This window comes from Mchenga conophoros, linkage group LG20 (genome assembly GCF_057382185.1).
Source record: "Mchenga conophoros isolate Kocher_MC1m ecotype Shallow Benthic linkage group LG20, M_conophoros_male_GT1.1, whole genome shotgun sequence".
NCBI classification, from domain to species: Eukaryota; Metazoa; Chordata; class Actinopteri; order Cichliformes; family Cichlidae; genus Mchenga; species Mchenga conophoros.
In genome coordinates this window covers 25,396,761-25,418,925 of record NC_140545.1, presented here as the reverse complement: position 1 = coordinate 25,418,925, position 22,165 = coordinate 25,396,761, and the positions used below count along the sequence as shown (strand labels likewise).

The 22,165-nt window shown below is 40.3% G+C and overlaps 2 protein-coding genes across 2 annotated transcripts; both read right to left on the bottom strand.

Moving 5' to 3' along the window:
* Positions 1 to 3,207: 3,207 nt before the first annotated feature.
* On the bottom strand, positions 3,208 to 15,302 carry slc17a9b (solute carrier family 17 member 9b). The gene is made up of 13 exons (XM_085260337.1): positions 14,620 to 15,302; positions 13,884 to 14,081; positions 13,244 to 13,383; positions 11,788 to 11,887; positions 11,380 to 11,510; positions 11,164 to 11,260; positions 10,354 to 10,450; positions 8,837 to 8,924; positions 8,698 to 8,732; positions 8,412 to 8,527; positions 6,255 to 6,310; positions 6,147 to 6,176; positions 3,208 to 5,772 (listed from the first exon to the last, which is right to left on the bottom strand). The coding sequence occupies exons 1-13, from the start codon at positions 14,748 to 14,750 to the stop codon at positions 5,594 to 5,596; spliced, it is 1,398 nt and encodes a 465-aa protein (XP_085116463.1). The 5' UTR covers positions 14,751 to 15,302; the 3' UTR covers positions 3,208 to 5,593.
* Positions 15,303 to 18,807: 3,505 nt separating this feature from the next.
* Positions 18,808 to 21,581, bottom strand: LOC146550926 (glucose-induced degradation protein 8-B homolog). The gene is made up of 5 exons (XM_085260643.1): positions 21,462 to 21,581; positions 20,973 to 21,102; positions 20,626 to 20,822; positions 20,329 to 20,526; positions 18,808 to 19,860 (listed from the first exon to the last, which is right to left on the bottom strand). Exons 2-5 carry the CDS (start codon positions 21,088 to 21,090, stop codon positions 19,687 to 19,689), a joined length of 687 nt encoding a protein of 228 aa, XP_085116769.1. The 5' UTR covers positions 21,091 to 21,102; positions 21,462 to 21,581; the 3' UTR covers positions 18,808 to 19,686.
* Positions 21,582 to 22,165: the final 584 nt, after the last annotated feature.

The window sequence follows — 22,165 nt, the reverse complement described above, 5'->3', positions numbered from 1 at the left end:
ACCCCCCACCCCCCCCCCACCCCCCCAATCAGTGCACAACCCGCTATTCCCTTCTGGGCCACAGCCACCCCCAGAAAGCTAAATCCAAATCCACCTTCCCCTGGACTCCACTTCTGGACTCAATCGGGATAATAAATTTGAGATTAATTAATAACACAAATAAACCGCAACCCTAGATCTGCATACCTGCTACACATAGCAAAGGGGCTGTGTTTATTTGTAATTTACTGCTCCAGTCACCTAATTTATTCACCCCAGTATTCAAGTATTCATTTTTTTCAAGATCATATAGCAAGAGATGCACTGAATGTTGTAATTCAAATTTGCTTGTTTCAGGTGAGATGAGACGGTAAGATAATTCATCCTCAACTGTTTGATATTTCTGATTAATTGATGATTTTATGAGCAGTAGCAGAAAACATTTTGCGATAAGAGCCTCCCATTTTTGGTTAATGATTTTTCTATCTCTTGCATTAGTAAACAGATTTTCTTTGTGTTTTGAATTTTTTAACAAAATGTACAAAACAGATTTTACTGGCAAATGATTTATGAAAAAATAATGAGAACACTGGGAGCTAAAAGAAATACTTTTACTCGTCTTAATATTAAAAATATTAGGAGAAGTAAAGTCATTCTCATTAACAGCAACGCACAGACATTCATGTTTAATAAATATACTTTCATTTGTTATGGGTGAACTGAAAAGGCATGCTATATTTACCCCATCAGTGTTTTATCTGTTCTGTTCTTGCCTTAAAACCAAGCATCTGACACTCTGTGCCAAAGGCGTAGCACCATATTGTTTTCTAAAATTATATTTCTAAACATTTGTTCAGATATTTGTCTCTGTTTCTGACTAAGGACCTGTGAACTCCATAACCATTCATTTGGCAAAAGAAGAAAAATCTGTACTCTCACTCTGACTGCAGGGGAGAGCTGGTTTGCAGTGATGGAGTGCATTTGTGTCTTTGCTTCTCAGGGTTATATAATAAATATTAGACTCTGAAAACAGCCTGAGCCTCTTTTCTGCTGTTGTGGCTCTGAAAACAGAAAACATATCGCTGCGAAGGATTCAAACCAAACATACCTGTGGGTTCTAGAAACAGACCAAACAATTGCAGGTGAGGCTGAAATGAGATACAGTAGAGCCATGTGCATGTATACACACACACACACACACACACACACACACACACACAAACCAACACTGTCCTCATCTGGCCAGTGGGCTGAGCATGGTTTAATGTTATTATCACGCAGGTGTGGGTCTTGTCCCTCAGGGTTCCATTAAAATGATGCCCCTCTCAATGGAGGCTCCATTTGCTCTTTAGATTTAACACGGGCCATATGTCTAGCAGGAGGCAAACAGCTGATGGGGTTTTAATTGACAGAAATCAACATATTTGGTTGTGCGCATGTGTATGTGCGATGGTGCGCTAATGGTGGATGAGCTTGGGCATCAGGGGATCCCTTTAAAGGGTCAATTATCTATCAGAAGAAAGAAAGAAAGAAAGAAAGAAAGGGATGGAAAAACGCTGCGGGTCTCGTTTAGCATTGTAGGACATAATCATGCACATCAGTGAGTGATTACAATTTCCTTCATTTTGGAGCTGACATTCATTGTCCATCCCAGGAACACACTGGGTGTACAGAGCACTAACTTCATGTTTCATTCAGCTCCACAGAGATAATGCACCAGGCTGCAGTCAAATCATGTAAAATTACCTCTGTCACAGAGCTGCTTTAAGCTCAGGAGGGGACCCAAAACCAAAGACTGTGTCTGCGGTTGTGTTCAAACTCAATCGCTGCTATAACAAGAGACTGAAATAACAAGACGTAACATACGAAACCATTTTACACTCACTTAAATGGAAATATTTCTTGGATGATTGGTGAAAAATGGTTGAAAGTAGTTCGAAGTCCTGAAGGATAACAAAACGTTAGGCTAACAGGCGCAATGCAATTAGCACATAAAGCCTGTCAATGGCCTTCAGTATCACAGCCCTCTAAGGAGTGGGAGACTTGTAAAGCCTCCTGATCTATTGCCACAAAGTGATTAATCCTCCCTAACAATGACCAGTCTTAAACTGGGCCTCTATATTATTAGGTAGTCCTATATAGCATTTTAGCTTTTCACTAATTAGCATTCAGATCAGGGACCCGAGAGACAACCCCTCCACCACAGAGGAAGGACATAGGATGAGATGGCGACACAGTGAAATGTCATTAACTTGATGTTAATTACTAATTAATGGGGATATTTCATTTACATGTATCTCTGGCTCTCTGATGGGCCCTGCATTTACTGGGTTACTCCTACCAGCCAACAAGTAGAGAGGAGGTGGGGAGGGTTTATCTCCCCCTCTCTCCTCTACTCTCCCCTCAGTGTTTCATCTCTGCTAATTAAATAGTGGGCCACTCATCATGATTATGTCTGCTTTTACAACACCATTTTGTGTCAGTGAGAGCACTCCAATAAGTGACTGGCCATCTCTTTAACACCGACGTGTTTTCTTTTTTTATATGAACTGTACATCAAAAAGCTAGATTCACTGCCAACCCGCTCCGCTCCTCTGACTTTTATCTGACTTGTTACTTTCACTCACTTGTGACCCCTCCTTTTTTTTTTTTTTTTTTCATCGCCACGCGGCAGCCACAAGCCATCCGTCTCCATAGCAACCCGAGCCATTCGGTCCCATGAGGGGGAGTGACTAGCGTCTGGCCATTCGCACGTGGGTAGTGCCAGCTAGCCAACATGGCACACAGCATCCTGCCATATGGTGCCACCACATAAGTACTGCTGGCCTGGACTCGGGATCCGGGGCTGTAGTGTGGCCGGTAGTGTGAACACGACGAACCTGCGGTGGAACCTGCTTTGGACTGGTCTAAATAATGGAGTCCAAATAAAAGGTTCCCAGGACAAACCTTTATGGTTCCTGAAAAGCTTGAACGCTTTGTGTATGAAAAGGCTCTTTCGTGCAGAAGCTGGCGATATTTGCTGCAAATCGACATTCATGAAAACTTCATGGGTATGCTGTTAAACAGGAGGACCCCTTTATACATAACAGGAACTGTGGAGTATCTGGAGATTGGGAAGCACGCCGTGTGCTCGCCTCATTACTGATGCTGCACTGCCTCTCTGTGGAGATGCAGAGAAAATACACGCAGTATTTTCTCTGTGCAACATATTGAAGAAACTCAAAATAGTTGACAAAAATATATTTTTTTTTATTCAAACTCAAGAGCTTTTAAATACAGTATATCTGAAACACATTAGAATACTGCATTTTATTTTATCTAACGTGTACATTACAGGTTATCAAAAACTATTTGACAGAAGGCTTTCAGCAACCTGTAGTAAGATATGTTGGCGAAAACTATTTATAATGTAAAAGGTTTACATTTTCAAGATGTGAACATAACAAAAAAAAGAGGCATGTGGGCATTTGTGAATAGTGCAGTGCAAGCAACTGTGAGATCCAGCATAAGAAAAAAAAAAAACTGTTGAAGAGGGATTATTTTGTACAGTAGTCTTATGTAAGACACAAACACAAGCATGATCTGATGTCCCCGCATTTGTGTTGTTGTTGGATCATCAAAACCTATGTTGTGATGTCATCACAAGCTCATAACCATAACTATAGCCAGTAACACTAACCCTAGCCCAAAATCACACCCTAACGAACATTAATTATGATGATCCCGGAACAATACCAATACGTGGATATCGATACACCCAAGCAAAACACACTCTGTGTACGGCCACACTAAAAACATAGTGTTGGAACAGAATTTTAAGAGATTTGGGGAAAGATACTCGATTTTAGATAAGAGTTTTTAAAAAGGTAATCATAATTTATAGCTACTTAGGATTATGTTTTTCTACCAAACACAAAAATAAATAGGTAAAGAAATGTTCTTTTTTTTTTTTACTCTGAAAGACGGAGAGCTGCGCTTTAAATAAATCCAATGACTTCATTCTTTTTTGTAACAAGTGACAATGCCAACATCAGAAATGCACTTCATGTTACACCTCCAAGTATACATGGAATAAAATCCTAGAAAATATAAGCCAATGTGGAGTTGTATGCCAATAACAGTAACAAAAGACAAAGAGGCAACAAAAATCCAACAAATAAGGCAACTATCAGCAATGTACAGCAATCAGCACTTGACACTTTGTTACCACGAAGGTGCATGTCTTGCAGTTTTCTTGTTGCTCAACTGAGGCACGAAACAATAAATGCATAGATTTAAGGTATCAAATAAGCATCTGGACCTAACATGAAAACAGAACTTGTAAAACTGTGAACGCCAAAGATAAACATTACATTTACCTAAACCTTCAGACGGAGTTATGCAGCTAGTTTTACGTTGCTACATAGGTTTCCAGTTCGATTGTACTGAATCCGATAATTTATCGTTATCTCGCCTGTCCCCTAACATTCATAACGTCACTGTGTAACTTGGAGACTATTTCAAACTGCCTTAGTGACAGCTAGCACTATCTATCATGAAAAATTAATGGATGCCCTCTCAAATACTGATATCACTTCCTGTCTAGTGCCTAAGTAACAAAGGTATTAAGTGCGATGATAATAATGCAACCTAAAAAGGTTTCTTCTTGAAGAATCGTGTTGTCTGCATGTGTTGTTTTTACATTATTATGATATCACACTGGTGATTATTTAGATATATTTGTTGTCTATTTAACACAATTTAAAAAAAGAAAGTCTTTCAAACTCTATCCATATAAATATAAAATTACTCAAAGCAGTTAGGTGAGGTATTTCTATTCCATGCAATTACAAATAATGAAAATACAATTATTTAAATTAATTAATAACCTTTGGTCTTTCAACTTAAAACAAACCCTTGGAGACAACGATCAGCGAGAGCGCCTAGGCAAAGCCTTGCTGCCATAAAGCTCTTGGTGATTCGAACCACAGAAGGTAAATTGTATAGGACATTAAACCGCCTTTAAAGTAATTAGTGGCTGGGTAATGAGGTGTCACTCAGATCTCTCAGTGACGGCTGAGTGAGGCGTACTAATAAAAGACTTCAGGTATGAGAGGCTGGACTCTCCCTGTGTCATCCACGCCGCCTAACCCATCCCTGCAGGGCAAAAACAAACCACCTCGGTCTGTCACAGCTCTCACTCCGGAGAGTGACACATCCATCACTGTCACAGCTCCTTCGGCACAAACACAGCAGAGCAGTGGGCTATGGCTTTCAGTTAACAATCTGTTTGATTTTCTTGTTCCTAAGTAACACAGTTTGTACACATGTTAAGTGTAAACTATTTTCCATGGAGCCTGGAGGTAGTGTAGTCTTTCCTACTTCCACGTTCTTCTTTAACTAGCACAGCACCCTTTAACACAGTTGTCTTCTTTCCAGGATCCAAGGTTAAAGCCCGACAAGACTTTTCAGTAACATTGTGCAGGCTCTGCTGTGTGCTGCTGTTGCAGTCAAACAACCACAGAGCCAATCAAACTTTTCATAATTGTTGTGTGCAGTTCCATCTATGCGCTGGATAATATCGCAGCTGCTGGTTGCCCGAGGTCACATTCAGGTCCCTCCAATAACTGACGATTTAGATGTGTATGTTGTGGTGGCGGAACTTAGTAGAGTCAATGTCAACCCGGCGTGCCTCAGCGAATGCCAGGAAGGTACAGAGGCCAAGCAAGTTGACCGTGGTGATGAGGGCAAACACAGAAGCCCACGAGCCTGTCGCCTCAATGAGATACCCCGAGAAGTACACCATTAAGACCCCTGCACAGGAACACAGAGTAGCTATAAATAGCAAAGCAGCACAAAGAGGGTAACAACATGTGCAAGTGGCAAAACTATTCAATTTGTCCCACATCTAAATTTCTACAGAGAAAATGTCAATCTTTTCTGTGTCCCTCACAGGACCACTAACTGTCATCTCCTCATCCCTGTATTATTCATCTGACACAAACTTCATCATGGTCCCTTGATGAAATATGAATGGGACAAAGAGACAAGCGGGACTGACATTCAGCACATCACCTCAAAGTTAGAATTTAGAGAAGTGAATCAATGATTTCACTTAAAAGCATGGAAGCAACTACTGGTAAAAGATTAATGACATGTAGATATTTTTTTAATTAATACAAACTCACCTGAGAAAGCACCGCATGTATTCATAACGCCTGGAAAAGAAATGTACAGTAATTACTCGTAAGGTGTGACATTTTGCCATTGTTCTAAAACACATTTTTAGAACTTACCAAATAAAGCGCCAGCACAGGACGGAGCAAGATCTTGAACATTTACAGAAACACCACTGCAACAGAAAAACATGTCATTGTCAATTTGAACTTCAGAAATGACTCTAAATACATCCCAAACCGCAACAGAGTATAAGCCTAACTCTGAATGGCATTTTTTCCCATAAAAAAACAGATGGAGAGAAAATCTGTGTCTGTATGGGCTACTGCTGAATGCATATTTACTGGTTTATTGTAAACATATCTATATCAATTCCACTCTCTTTTAGTCATCAAGGCTGGAACCAGAGTGAAGAATAGATTTTCTTTAGTGAGTTCGAAATATCATTAATGGAGCCACATAAAAACAAAATGAAATACATTTATTGTCCACATCATAATCATTAAATTTACTGATTATTACTACGAGGTAATATATGTATATAACTTATACTTTTTATTTACACCATTCAAATATGTATAAAATGTAGTATTAGGGCCACAGTTAAAAAAAATCTATATTGATGATTGTTTTGAGAATAAAGTTAGAATTTCAAGAAAAAAATCAAAATGTGGAGATTACAGTTGATTCAAGACCAACTGCCACGGTTGCTGTACCTTCTGAGTTAGTGAAATCATACTTCAGAATCAGCTTTAGTAACAAGGAAGGAAAATTTTTTTTCTTTAAGCACATAAACACTATTTTATCAAACAGAAAAACCACATGGCTGGTAAAAGGCTGCTAATGAACAGATGCAAAGTCATTGATGGTTACCATGGTCATTGTTCCTCAAGCTTCCCCTTTCAATATGCAACTGAATACACTAAAAGAAGTGCACTCACAATTTCATTTAAAGGATATCTGATTATTTTTAGATATATTTTTGATAGGGTTAGCACTGTTGCCGCACAGCAAGAAGGTCCTGAGTTCAATTCCAACATCAGGCCGGGGTCTTTCTGTGTGGAGTTTGCATGTTCTCCCCGTGTTTGCGTGGGTTCCCTCCGGGTACTCCGGCTTCCTCCCACCGTCCAAAGACATGCAGCTTGTGAGGATAGGTTACCGGTAATTGGAAAATCCAAATTGCCACTAGGTGTGAATGTGCGAGTGAATGTGAGAGCGAATGGTTGTCTGTCCCTGTGTGTTGGCCCTGCGACAGACTGGCGACCTGTCCAGGGTGTACCCCGCCTCTCGCCCTATGACAGCTGGGATAGGCTCCAGCGCCCCCCCCCCCCCGCGACCCTGAAAAGGAGAAGCGAAAGCGAATGGATGGATGGATATTTTTGATATCTTATTGCTTTGAACAAATCCCTTAAAAGCCCCAAACCACCAAAGAACTGATCATTGTTTTCTTATTCTTTTTTATCCTTTTCTTTAGTCACTCTTTTTTAAAATGTTCCTCTGTGCCAAAGAGCTCCAGTGTTGTTCACAAGTTATTAAATACACATCAATGAATCATACCATTGTAGCGGCTGTACCTTCATTACCATAAACCCAAGTTGGCTTGCATACTTATTAGCACACCAAACATGCATTGATGCATTCTTTAAAAAAATGCAGTATTTACTTTGGAAGTTATTTTAACTTATTATAATTAAAGCCGATGTTTATGCCCTGTTAGTAGCTGGGATGACGAATTCCAAGACAAACCAAGGCACTACTAGGTAAAGTGGTTAAAACATAAATGCTTACAGACACTGATCCGATACAATGACAACTAGACAAACTGCATGCCTAATAAAAGCTGAGATCTGCCAAGTCTTCCTTGGTTATGCCTGAGCCAAGCAGCATGATTTAAGACTTTTTCAAATACAAAGTTGTACACTGGGGGGCGGAGTGGTGAAATATTTAACATTTAATTTCTAAGCAGCTATGCAAATAAGGGTAATATTCTGAAATTGTATCATCAAGTTTGAGTGAACAAAACACAAAACAATCTCTCAGGAAACACCACATTCACATGTAAAGCTAACCTCACATCTGCACAAATACCCACAATGGGGCAAAACATTTCTTACTAAGGAACAAGCAGGTTAAAGACCATTTAATATTTGAGCCAGTCACGTGGGATCAATGTGTTCTCATAAGCACCTCTGTCGGGTAATGTTTAGAAAAGTTCAGGGCTGCAGCATAAGTGTGAATACAGCTACAGAGTATGAGGAAACAATGGGTGGCAGTACCTGTGACTGAAGGTGGTGAGGCCCATGGTGGCAGACACAAATGCTACAGCCCAGGGGAAGGTAGTTGTGCCACACAGAAGAAGGGTAAACACACTGGACACACCCATGGAGAAAAACTAACACAGAGGGATGGACACATTAAAAAACCCCACATCAAACACAATTGTACATAATTCATTACATAAGCAGTGTAAACAGGACAGTCATGCACTTTGTACTGGGAAGAAGAATCACACTAAACATGCAACATACAACAGAATAACTGAACAACTGAGAAATATCGTACCTGCATCAACTTCCTCACTGATGCTGTATCGAAGCCTGAGGGATTCAGAAGAGAGATTAGGGAAGTCCAATGTAACGATATCAGTGCACTAAACATTTAAAATAATACTGATGTACAGTTTATTTCTCCTATTGTTTACCTTGACTGATGAGGTGGTCAGAGAGACAGCCACTAAAGAGGGATGACGGTATGGCCACTAACCAAGGAATGACATTGAACACCCAGCCCTGGAAAGATAAAATATTTTTGGGCTTTATTTGACCACATACAGCAGCCAGCTTCGTGTAGTGTATCAAGGACATGTGCTGTTTTAGTGACCTGTCTCAGTGATGATGATCCTAACAATTAATGACAAATAACTGTGACTTAATGTTGCTTTAAAAAGTCGACGAGTCTTAAAAATTATTTTTAGAAGATGGATGTAGAAACCCAGTGGTTTCTTGACTGCATTTTAAAGCCTAAGCAATAGCATTTTAGTCACTGTCATGCTTTTAAGGAACCAGAGGAACCCATGTTTAGGAAATATGGCAGGGTGCTAAATATACTTGTTCTATACCTGACAAACCAGCTGCCTACATCACCAAATCTGGCAATCAAAGTGGCCACAGCTAAAAATCTTAGAAAAACCACGAGTTAAAACAACAAGAAAACCCACCAATTGTAGAGCTGTTATGAATTTGGGCCATTTTTGTGCTAGGTTGTAAACATGCTTTGCAGTGGTGTTTGTTAATTTGGACATTTTAGCATGCAAATCTATGGAGATTGCCTCTGTTTTGCAGCCAGGCTCAAGTGGCCCCTCCAGGAACTATAGTTCTTGTAATTTTTCCAGCTGCTTGGTCAGACAGATTTTCAAGTTAAAATGCTCAACATTGTACCATAAGTAAACATGTTTGCAGCCTAGTACAAAAAAGGAGGTTTTGGCCAAAAAAAAACCCCACCTAATATCTACTTCCATAACAGTTCTGGGAGGTTGATTTTATTTTTCATCCTTTCTTGTAATCTCCTTCTTAAATTTCATTAAGTCTTAAAAGATGCAGAATAAGATGTCCAAAGCTAGTTCACCTCAGCTAATTTGAGTCACTGAACCAGATGACTCAATTGCACTTGTGTTACTTGTGCCTTTTGGAGCCTGTTTAATGCAACTACCTGACATATAATATTGCTGGCACCATTTTTGCTGGTTATTTTTTCCTACAGCCTATATGTGAATTCTAAAGAGTCAAACTGTAGTATTTTATTCGTATGTTATTCAGCAGATATCTGTGTCTGTGCAATGCAGTCTATGAATCCTCCACAGTGTCATTTAAGTGGTCACTTCTGGTTCCATGAAACCAGGATGGTGATGGCCAAAATTCTAAAATCAAAGCTTCAAAACAGGAGTTTACAAAAGAGTGCATTTTTCCTTGACTTTTCCTCAAGCGCCACCATTTGGTCAAAATTTTAACCTATTCAGAGTTTTGATTTATATAACTGCAAAACTTAGAACATAGTTCAAAGCGCCTTTATATCTAATTCTACTTTCACAAAGTCACTCACATGGCTGTAGACTCTAAGTCTAGTAAATAAAGGTGCAGTATTTCATATTTTTATCCCTTAAGCCCTTTTTTTATTGATTGGTTTCTCTAATAATCAAAGGAGTCATGAGAAAATAGTTACCTTGGCATCGGGGAATGTGTCTTTAAAGAATGTTGGCAGCCATGACAAAAGAGTAAAGAAGGTGCTCGCCGTGCAGAGGTGCGTCACTATTACAGCACTGGTTATTGAATGAAGAAAAACAAGTCTCAGTGAGCCCATTATAATTACACAACTACTCGCTCTGGGTTTTTTAGCACACAATGACACATTGACTTAGATACTGTTTTTCCTATTAGACAAAGGTTTGTATCTGTGCTATTTGTTATTAACCGATACCTCTATGAAGGTATGATGCATTATGTTAAAGTGAGTCAACAGCATCGTAATACTTACAAGCCTAAACTACCATGTAATATGTGGAGGTGTCAACAGGGATCAGATCAATTAAGACCACACATGTACTCTGTGTCACTGAAAATGGAGCACATCAGGTGTATTACAGTGTATAAATATCTAGGTCATAGGGAGGGACTGGAAGGAAAAGACCTCAGAGACATGATTCAGACAGTTGAGGAACACCAACATAAATCCAATAATAAGATATTTTACATATTTCCACATTCCTCCACCTATTTTTTTTCTTCTAGCTCAACACACATGCAATGGTTACAATTAGTATTCTGAAATTTTGAGGTTGCAGTAAATCAGCCGAAGCATTACATCAGAACCTGAAGGCACACAGGCAAGATTATTGCTGCTTATCCATCTGAATATGAAAACAAGCATGCAGTACTGCACATGTGCACAGAGCATAAAATATGTGTGCAAAAATTATAGGTGCAATTGCACATAAAGTCACACCCTCATAAATAAACACAGGCTTTATCTCACCAGACAGCAGGTTGTTTTAAGAGCCGTAACCAATGTCTTTTGGTCAGTTTGGACTGGGCTCCACTGCTGCCCAGGGACTCCAGGGTGATTATAGGCCCTACAAAACACAGATAAAATACAGGAACATGAGCACAGAAGAAGATGCTGACTCCAGCTGAGCAGGTACAAGATAAGAGACAGCACAGAAACTACTGACACAGCTGAAGCATCACTTGCCTTCTCCTTTGAGTAGATATTTCCACATGCAGTAGGCCCACAGGACTGAAAGGAGTCCAGAAACATAAAAAACACTCTGCCAGCCGTAAAGGTCCAACATGAGGGAGCCTGCCCCCCCAATTACCAGAGTGCTGGGAAATAAAACCACAACAACATGACAAGTTAAAACACAACCCTGTAAAAAGACATTTCCGCATGTGATTAGTATGACAGAATTTTATTGTGAAATTTCCTTATACATTTTTACAGAAACAATAAAATCACCATATGTAATAGTAACTGCTATTAAAATCAATAAAAGCACAAAAAAACTTCTTGTTTTGCAATAAAAACACCCAATAATGAACTAAGAAGGAACACTCAGCCTTTTCTCACTACTACCCAGTTATTGCATAACACTTGACTCACCCCAGATAGGAGCCACTACCCACGGTGCTCATGAGGAAGCCTCTTTCACTTTCCACCACCTTTTGTGAGCACAGACTTGCAAGAGAGGGGTAATGAACTCCTGACATGAAAACACAAAGCATAACCAAATTTTAGAAGGGCTTAAGCTTCAGCGGAAGAACGTTACACATTATTGTCTAATAAGACAAACGTAAAAATGTGACAGAAAATAGAAACAGAGTAGTACATATGATACTGTGCTGGGTTATTTGAAATAAAACAATGCAGTCAAATCAATTTAAGGACACTTTTAAATGACTAAACTTAATCGCTGTTCTAAAGCCAAACAAAGCAAAGTACAGATGTCTGTTTGACAAATCGAACATCCCACCAGCAGAGGTAAATATGTCTTGATTGCTCAACAAATATGAGAATTATTATTTGTTTTCTATATAAAAAGTAGCCATGATGAATGTAGGATACTCAAAGATCTTGGATTCCTGGGATCCCACATTTTTAACATTAAAAGACTAGCTAGTGCAAGGGTGTTTTTAGCATTTCTTTGTTGTCGCTGCAGTGGACACGTTCAAGTCACATTCCTTGTAAGTGTGACTGACAAATTGAATCATTAAACACAAGACAAACGTCCGCAAACATGAACCAACAAGGACTTTAACAAGTGTCTGCACGAGTTCATGTGGGTCAGATAGATTATTTCGACTTCCCTGATGCAGACAGTAAGCAGATGCATTGCAAACAGAATTTTGTAAGAAATGCCACAAAAAATAAATGAAAGACCATTTACTGGCAAATGTTCTTGAGGCATTAAAGGCAGCAGCAGTTGTGGTCAGATGAATAATGTCTGATTGCCCATCCCTACTGTTCTTGTGCACAATATCTTTAGAGCACACTGAGAAAATCTCACCAAATCTGGGGAAAACATTCACTTGGACTCAAAGAAAGTCACTCTGACCTCACATCGCTTTGTTGTCTCTTCAGTTGTTGTGAAGATGATATCTCAAGTAACCCTAAAGGAAATTTTGTGTCTTCAGGTTTGGCACGAACGTCTTCTTGGGCTTAAAAATGTTTCAAGGTCACATAAGGCCATAGATAGAATAGAAAATTACAAAAACGTTAAGGGGGGGGGGAGTGGTGACATTTTATATTCAAAAGGTCAAAGATTTGCACATTTGCATGTTAAAGGTCTGAAAAATAATCAAAAAACTTCTGGCCCTCACTCAACACTGTATTTCAGAAGTCTTCACAATGTGAGTCCATTTAAACGGAAGCATGACTTTTTGGCAGGGACATACGACTGAAAAACAGCAATTACAGATGCAAATAAGTCTGGCAGTTATCGGGAACCCGAAACTGCGACCGATGGGAGTACTGTCCGAGACCTTTTTCATTACCTGGATCTTACACCTCACTAATGTAATCTCAAGTGGTGATTCATCTTGCACACCGCTAATCTCACCTTGCAGTAGGCCCATGAGGAAGCGAGCTAGTGTCATAGAGAGGATCGGCTGGGAGCAGAAGTGGGCCAGGATTGGGGTGAAAGCTGTCATTGAACCCCAGGCTGCTGCAGACAGCAGGAGGACCTTCTCACCTCCCACCCTGTGAACAGAGCACAGATGGGTTGCATTAGCTTTAACTTTGGCCTACTAAGATATCAACTTTTGACTTCTAAGATATCAGCTTGGAAGAACACATTGAGAGGTTTTAATCTTTTGGATAACTTTGGCTGAAAATATAATCATAGAGAATATTTGATCTAAATAAGGTGAGCATTTAGATCAAGTATTTTGGACTGTTAACAGTTTCTAGAGTGGGGAAAAAAAATACTGTGCAGACACCCATGCAGCTTATCTGTTAATGACACTGTGACTTAACATGACATTACAGGGCAAACATCTCGCTCTGTAGACTGAGCAAACACCACTGGGCTGCTTACGTCAGTGCCAGCACGGTTCAACATAAAGCGACTTGATTTTAATTACAACTCTAAAACTAGAACAGATGCCAACTGAAGACCCGCTTCAGAGTTCTGTAGACTCAAGATGATTTTCAATCATAAACCCAGAGCCTACCAACTTATAGAGCATGCGGTTTCTTACCGGTCACTCACGTAGCCTCCGAACACCTGAGTGAAGCAGTATCCCCAAAAGAAGCTGCCCAGTACCATGCCGGACTCCCTCTTGCTCCAGCCGAACTGCTCTGCCATGCTGACGGCACAGATGGGCATCGCCACACGGGCGCAGTACAGGAGGCACGTCCCCAGAAGCAGCACCACTGTCCATATCCTTGCCACAGGCCTGCACCGGAGGAGAGCAGAACAATTTGAATTTGGCTGCACATCCCCCAACAGCTGGGGACAAACTTTGGCCTTGTTAGACCAGTTCGTAGGGGCTGTCTTATCTACAGTATGTGGCGGAAGCAAGTCCAACCTGTAGGACATTCAACAGGGGTTAGTGGTGATGGGTTCTAACATGGTTTGGTTAGATTTATACATAAGATACTAGTATTCAAAATGTACATCATAACTTTATAATAGTTCATGGCAGTCTTTTCATAAAGGCAGCACTGTTATTTCCTTCTTTTTAGCCAAAACAGCACTGCATAAAAACACTGAGCCATGAAAGGCCAGAAAAGATACGTGTCACCACCAGATACAGCACTTCAGAAACCCTGAGAGGACCGGCAGGCATTAAGCGTCATTAACGATTTAAAAGTTAAAAACTCTCCCCCCTCCATATGGCCTCTGTGAGCCTTTTAGGCGGTGGGTTTGATTTAGTAGAGTTGTTAAAACATGGTTAAAACGAGCCCCGATGAGTTGGTGTTACCAACGGTTACCTTGACCAGCTGGTGTTGTGTTCAGGCCACTTCTTATGACACCCGGGGACGATCTTGGCGGGCGGGTGGTTGTCCTTGTGACAGACCAAATCTGGACTATAGGTCTTGCCATGTTTTTGAATAACTGCCATTCAACGTGAGGTGACGGACGGCAGCCTCTTCTTAACCGCTCCGGGTATACTACACTTTCTTCCCTTTCCGGTCGATCAGTGAGAAAAGTAAGCGTTCGGGTGAAAAGGGGAAATCTTCTCCTAAAAGTATGCGCGAAATCACATCATAGGATCCTGACGGTGAATTCCATACCCTGTAAAACTGGACTAACAGAGAGAGAGGAGGTGATCGCCGTATTCGAAACAGAGCTAGAAGGGGGGGCAGTCTGTTTTTCCTGATGCGCTAGGAGGAGTAATCCACGTGTCAGTTTTTCTTCCCTGCCTCCTCCTCCAGCCAGCAGCCACGCAGCAGTTCTTCTTGTCGTCGCTAGGGTTAATCAGGAAGTGGTTTAGCCCGGCTGCTTCATCCGTTACCTTATCATCTGAAACGTCAGAGAGACGCCTGTGACTCCGGGCCCTCGGCGATGATGACGATGCAGTACTGCAAGTAGAAACAGAGCCTCCGCGGAGAACCAGGATGGGCTCTGTCGGTGAGCTGTCCTTGCCGGATGAAGATGTGATTCTCCCCGTGCTGAGATGCAGCTGTCGGGATGGGGCACCAAAATGCGCAGTACCTAGAAGGTTGCTGAAATGCTCCCCCGGCTATACTGAGTTAGCAGGAAATTGTTACATAACACGTCACAGCATGTATGCTGGTTGCCGGTGGGAATTAATGTACGGCAACAGTGTAAAGTAACAAACTTTTTGATAGTAAAATAAGAGGACAAATTAACAGCAGACTTCACCTACACACACACACACACACACACACACACACATACATACATACATATATATATATATATATTTAAATATATATATATATATATATACACATATATATATATATATATATATATATATATATATATATATATATACATATATATATATATATATATACATATATATATATATATATATATATATATATATATATATATATATATACACACACATATATATATATATATATATATATATATATATATATATATATATATATATATATATATATATATATATGGTAACATCAGGTAGAAGGAATTCTCAGAAGCTTGAGAAATACCAAGGGCTGAGAGCGGCGATTTGAAGGGTGAAGCCAACAGTGACCCCCAGACTGGTAGAGTGGATAGACTGGTAGATCTCTGTTCAGAACAGTGCAGTTCCAGGAACAGCAAAGACCCAAGCTTGAAGGATAAAGACTGCCCGCAGGGGCAAGTTAAGAATTTAAGATTTTTTTAGTTGCATATTTAGTCACCGTTTAGATATCACCGCAGTGTGTTGTCTGTCTCTATCTCATCCAATCACTAGCTTACTCTTCTGTTACACCAATCCTTTGAATATCCTTTGAATTTGAATCCTTTGAATACATCAGTGAATTTTCTCTGTGTTCTTCCTCTTTTTTTCCTGTCTGGCATCTCCATATTCAACATCTTTGTCTGGCACATCCATTTTCCCTCCTCTGCACATGTCTAAACCATTACAACCTTGCCTCTTTATCTTTGTTTCCAAAGCACTTAACCTAAGCTGTCCCTTTGATATGCTCATTTCTAATCCTGTCCATTCTTGTCACTCCCAATACAAATCTTAATAGCTTCAGTCTGCCTCCTGTCTTTTTGTCTGTGCCACTGTCTCCAAACCATGGATCCATACAAACACGCAGAGGCCTCACTGTCATCTTATAAACCTCCCCTTTCACTCTTTCTGCTGTCCTTCTGTCACAAATTCCCCGACAACCATTTTCACCCAGTCTACCCTGCCTGCACTTTCTTCTTCATCTTTCTTGTGCACTGTTAGTTGCTATGGATGACAGACCCCAGGTTTTCAAACTCATGTCATCTCACTAGATCTCCTCCTTGCATGTTCACCTTTCCACTTATCTTTTTCCTATTCATTCACATCAAATCAAATCAAATCAAATCAAATCAAATCACTTTTATTGTCACATCACATGTGCAGGCACACTGGCACAGCACATGCGAGTGAAATTCTTGTGTGCGAGCCCCACAAGCAACAGAGATGTGCAAACACAACAACACAAACGAGCAAAATACAAGAATGGCCAACCTGAAACTAATAAATATATGTACAATATATAATAGTGTATGCATTTCTGGATGTGTATACTAAATATTTTCCTACGTGTGTGTGTGTGTGTGTGTATACACATTTTTACAAATTAAATAGTAAAAAAAAAAATAATTAAAAAAAAAAAAAAAATAATAATAATAAAATATATAAAATATACAGAGTTGAATATGTGCAAAACAAGTGGCATTTATATACAGTGTGGAGTGCATAATGTTGAAGTTCCAGTAGTGAAGCTGAGGTGTCTATGACGTGTTCAGCAGTCTGATGGCCTGATGGAAAAAGCTGTCTCTCAGTCTGCTGGTACGGGACCGGATGCTGCAGAACCTCCTTCCTGATGGAAGCAGTCTGAACAGTTTATGGCTGGGGTGACTGGAGTCCTTGATGATCCTCCCCGCTTTCCTCAGGCAGCGCTTCCTGTAGATGTCTTGGAGGGAGGGAAGCTCACCTCCAATTATCCGTTCAGAGCACCGCACTACTCGCTGGAGAGCTTTGCAGTTGTAGGCGGTGCTGTTGCCATACCAGGTGGTGATGCATCCAGTGAGGATGCTCTCAATGGCACAGTGATAGAAGGTCCTGAGGATGCGGGGGCTCATGCCGAATCTTTTCAGTCTCCTGAGAAAGAAGAGGCGCTGCTGCGCCTTCTTCACTGTTTTGTTTGTGTGTACTGACCACGTAAGATCCTCAGCCAGATGTACTCCAAGGAACCGGAAGCTGCTCACTCTCTCCACAGCAGCGCCGTTGATGGTGATGGGGGTGTGTACTTCTCTGCACCTCCGGAAGTCCACTATCAACTCCTTTGTCTTTGCGACGTTGAGGGTGAGATGGTTGTCTTGACACCAGTGGGTCAGGGCGCTGACCTCCTCCCTGTAAGCCGTCTCATCACCGTTGGTGATAAGACCCACCACTGTAGTGTCGTCCGCAAACTTCACAATGATGTTGGAGTTGTTAGTGGCCGTGCAGTCGTAGGTGTAGAGTGAGTACAGGAGAGGGCTCAGTACACACCCCTGTGGAGCACCAGTGTTCAGTGTGATGGGGGATGAGGTGATGCTGCCCAGTCTGACCACCTGGCGTCTGTCAGACAGGAAGCTAAGGATCCAGCTGCAGAGGGAGCTGCTCAGTCCTAGATCCTGCAGTTTCCTGTCCAGCTTCGAGGGAACGATGGTATTGAATGCTGAGCTGTAATCTACAAACAGCATCCTCACATACGTGTCTCTCTTCTCCAGGTGTGACAGGGCAGTGTGTAGTGTCAAGGCTATGGCATCATCAGTGGACCTGTTGTGGCGGTATGCAAACTGTAGAGGGTCCAGTGAGTCGGGTAGTGCAGAGCAGATGAAGTCCCTGACCAGCTTCTCGAAGCATTTGCTTACGATGGGGGTCAGGGCTACAGGTCGCCAGTCGTTCAATGAGGAGATGGTGGAGGATTTGGGTACAGGGACGATGGTGGCCATTTTGAAGCAGGCTGGGACTACAGACAGAGAGAGGGAAAGGTTGAAGATGTGCGTGAACACTCCAGCCAGCTGAGCCGCGCATGACCTGAGGACGCGGCCGGGAATCACATGTACTCCATCTGGCTTCTTATACTCCAGAACATACCTCCACCACTCCAGGCTCTCTTCCATCTCTCCCTACTCTCATTAGAGATCACCTATACATGAATGCATCAGTAATAAGTATGATTCACAGGCAGGACACTTTCTAGAGTTAATAAAGTGAACACTTGTTTCACAGCATGTCATTCATCATTGTGTCTCTTTCAGTGAATTCCTATAAGTGAAAGTATGATATTGTTTGTTTGGTAACAGTCAGTATAACATGGTAATGTTTAATGTAATTGGTAAGCTGTCATATACCAGAATTTTAATGGAATTAAATATACTTGATTGCTCTTTACCTCTACAGTTTGAAGTCTCTAGAATTGAAACACACCAAGTCTTTCAACACTTGCCCAGTTTAAAAATCCCACTTTTATTGCAAAATAATATCCCAGCAAAAAAAGAAAAGCACATTAAATTTTGCAAAACAGCGACTGGTTTCATAAATGTAAATAAATCCATCTGTAAAAGTGCCTCCATGTCTGCGGACACATTATCCATTCACATCTTTAAACATTATCAACAGTATTCAAAACACTGAAACTGAGGCTGCCTTTACACTTGATGGCATTCCGGTAATCTCCTAGATTGCTAATATTATATTTAGTCTGAAAGTCTTTGTGGGCATCTTTTTTTTAATAATGCCTCAAGCAACAATACAGCATAAAATCTGAAGCAGATTTTAACTTTAAAAGGTAACAGTAGCTTCAAACACCCCAAGTATCAAGTTGTGGCTACTGTCATCACACAAGAGTAGTAGCTGAAAGACCAACAGCTTAGCTGAGCAGACTTTTTTTCTAGGGATGGAATATATGTTTATTTGAAGCAGTGCACACTAAGCCAACCATTTATCCTGATCAAACTTTTCCTCCTCTAAGTGGTTACACACAGAAAGTGATAGCCTAATTTAGGCTTTATTCACACATTCCAATGCCAACAACTTTCCCTGCCAAAAGACAGAAAAACTAGTGTAACTTAAGTATACTAATTTTATATAAACAAATATGTAAATTAGAATACCAAGTGAAATACTTGCACGTCACTTTAGTGTGAGAGGTCATTTTAAAATGCCATCCAGTTTCCTGCACATTCTGAGTTAATAAAGTATCAAAAAGCAACCCTTACAAAAAGAAAAGGTTGTACTCTATATGAGTCAGTTTGTTGCGGGGTATGAATAGATAAAGGAAATGTGTCCATCTTGTGATGCTGTGGTACTTTTTTCACTTTGATCCTTATTTTGGGTCTTCAATGGTTCCCTTGCTGAGGTCAGTCATTTTAGGATACTTCACTTTCTTTTGGTCAAGTTCATTTTGAGCCCACAGCAGCAGCTTCAGGAGCTTGGCCAGCTTCGGGGTTGACTCTCTGTTTTCATAGTCTAGTACACACTGATTTACTTCACTCCACACCTAAAAAAACAGAAAGCAACATATAGAATAATTTCTTGTGTATGAAAATGAGATCACTTCATTTGATGTTCTCAGATTATAAAAATCTGTCTTCAGAACTACAGCAGACGTCACAGGATGAAGGTCACTTCCTGTTGATGGGAGTTTTTATCTCACACCATCACTAGCTGCTGCTCATAAGGGACTGTCTGATTGTTGGAGTTATCTTTGTAATACTGTTGGGTTTAAACCTAATAATATAAAATTCCCTGAATTGACTGTTGTAAATTCGCACAACATAAAAAAAGCTGAATTGAACTGAACTTTACAAACGCTCACTGGGTGAGAGTAGTACTGATAATTTAAATTGGCTTCTTATGTAAAACTGCTAGAATGTTCCCTTCAATCAGTTAAAGGACACTTTGCCTATACAGTAAATCAGTTTAAAATTATAATGTGTGTATAATAATTATAATGTGCTGATTCTACCTTTTGCCTCTGCATCATGTTAAGGAGGTCTCCGAAAGGTGACTCTTCTGGGTTGTCAAATGCCAGCAAGGCCAGCGTCCTCTCCATCTCTGTCAGACATTCTCGGCTTTCTTCCCCCTGTTCTGCTAGCTGAGACTGAGCAAATTCAAGGGCAGCTTCAGTCTCCCTCAAACGAATCAGCTCAATAAGATGCTGCTGCTGCAAAAACCAGAAAGCCATGGATGCAATCAGGTGTTAAAATAGCAAGGCATACATAACAAGAAGCAGTTATTAAAGTACAAAGCTGAGATGTCTCACCTGGAGATGAAAGTAGAGGTAACGATTTGTGTCCAACAGCTCTGGGTGCAGACTGTTGATTAGGGCGATAGCATCCTGGATCTGTCCTTTCAAGATCATTTCTCTGATCTTAATTCTTTCATCTAAGGAGTCCAAGTCCACACTAGGCTCTATCCCAGACTCCATCCTGAACTTCTCTGCTGCCTCCTTAAAACCCTCTGTTGGACAGGAAAAAATATATATATACACATAAGAAAAAATCCGCTCCCAAAATCCACACTCACATCTGTACTTGGCTTCAGATGTCTGTAAGAATAGACATCTGAAACCCAACTTTCTGTAACAAAAACCACAAAAAGATACCTCACCTGTCACCAGGTAGTTCATAATGAGTCTGTTCATATCAGCCCTCTGGATGTGGACATTGTTGAGTTTTTCCATCCACTCCTCCCTTGTTATATCCTCCGGCTTCTCTGCATAACTCATTATGATAAGATCCTGCAGGAGTGCATCGGGGTTATGTTTACAATTTAAAAAGATATAATTTTAGACACCGAGAATATTGGCTTATGTAGTATTAACGGTTTATGTAACTAACTGTAATTCCTTCAGTGTGACTGCAACATGACAACATGACATATGAAATTCTACGTAACAATAGTTTGGGCCTTCTCTGAAAAACACAACACTGAAGCCTGACTTTCGTCAACACGAATCAAAACAAAGATAACCTGCACCTTTAAAAGCATATACTTCGGATAAACGCATCAAGGACGAGCCTTAATATATTTAATTATATTCTATTAGTATTTATATACTACATAATGTCCACATAATGGGTAGTTTTATCACAATACCTGAATATTTTGTCGCTACTTTCAAGCAGTAGCTAGGTAGCTAACGGAGAGTAAGCCTCTTCTTCTTCTTCCTTCGTCTTCCTTATTTCCGGTAGCAGAATGTGCCGCAGAGAAAATGCTGCCCCCTAGAATAAACCCGAAGCACAGCAAATGCACACTCTGTGACAAAGTCCATTGTGCATAAAACATACCGTTTTCAGTGCGGTTTGAAGAGGACCACAGGTGTAGAATAGGAGTTAGAACAATCTAAAAATGTCTGTATTCATGTCTCTTCTTCAAAAAAGAGCTTTCTTCAGTAATTACCGCGAAATTAAGTTAGTGTGAATATCCTGATAAATCCTAAACCTGATACTTTACTCTGAAATCTGTTCAAATTATCAACTGACCAGACTTCCCTTTGTATTGTATTACAGCTATTTAAACGATCATTTCACTGGTGAAGAAAATATATTATAAATGCATGAGCCACCCGTATTTCTTTCAATGTTGCTTCCAGGGAACCAGATTTTCTTGTAATTTTGTTAAACTGTTCTTGTATGCTTTTTTTTTTTTTTTTTTTTGCAAAAAAACCCAAAACATTCTTAGTCAAGTTCATAGCCATTTTCAGAGAAATATATATATTTTGTCTCTTAAGGCACTTAACAGTTACCAATTTATCATTCAAGCATAAAAAAGCACTTAGTTGATGAACCAGTGCTGTGTTT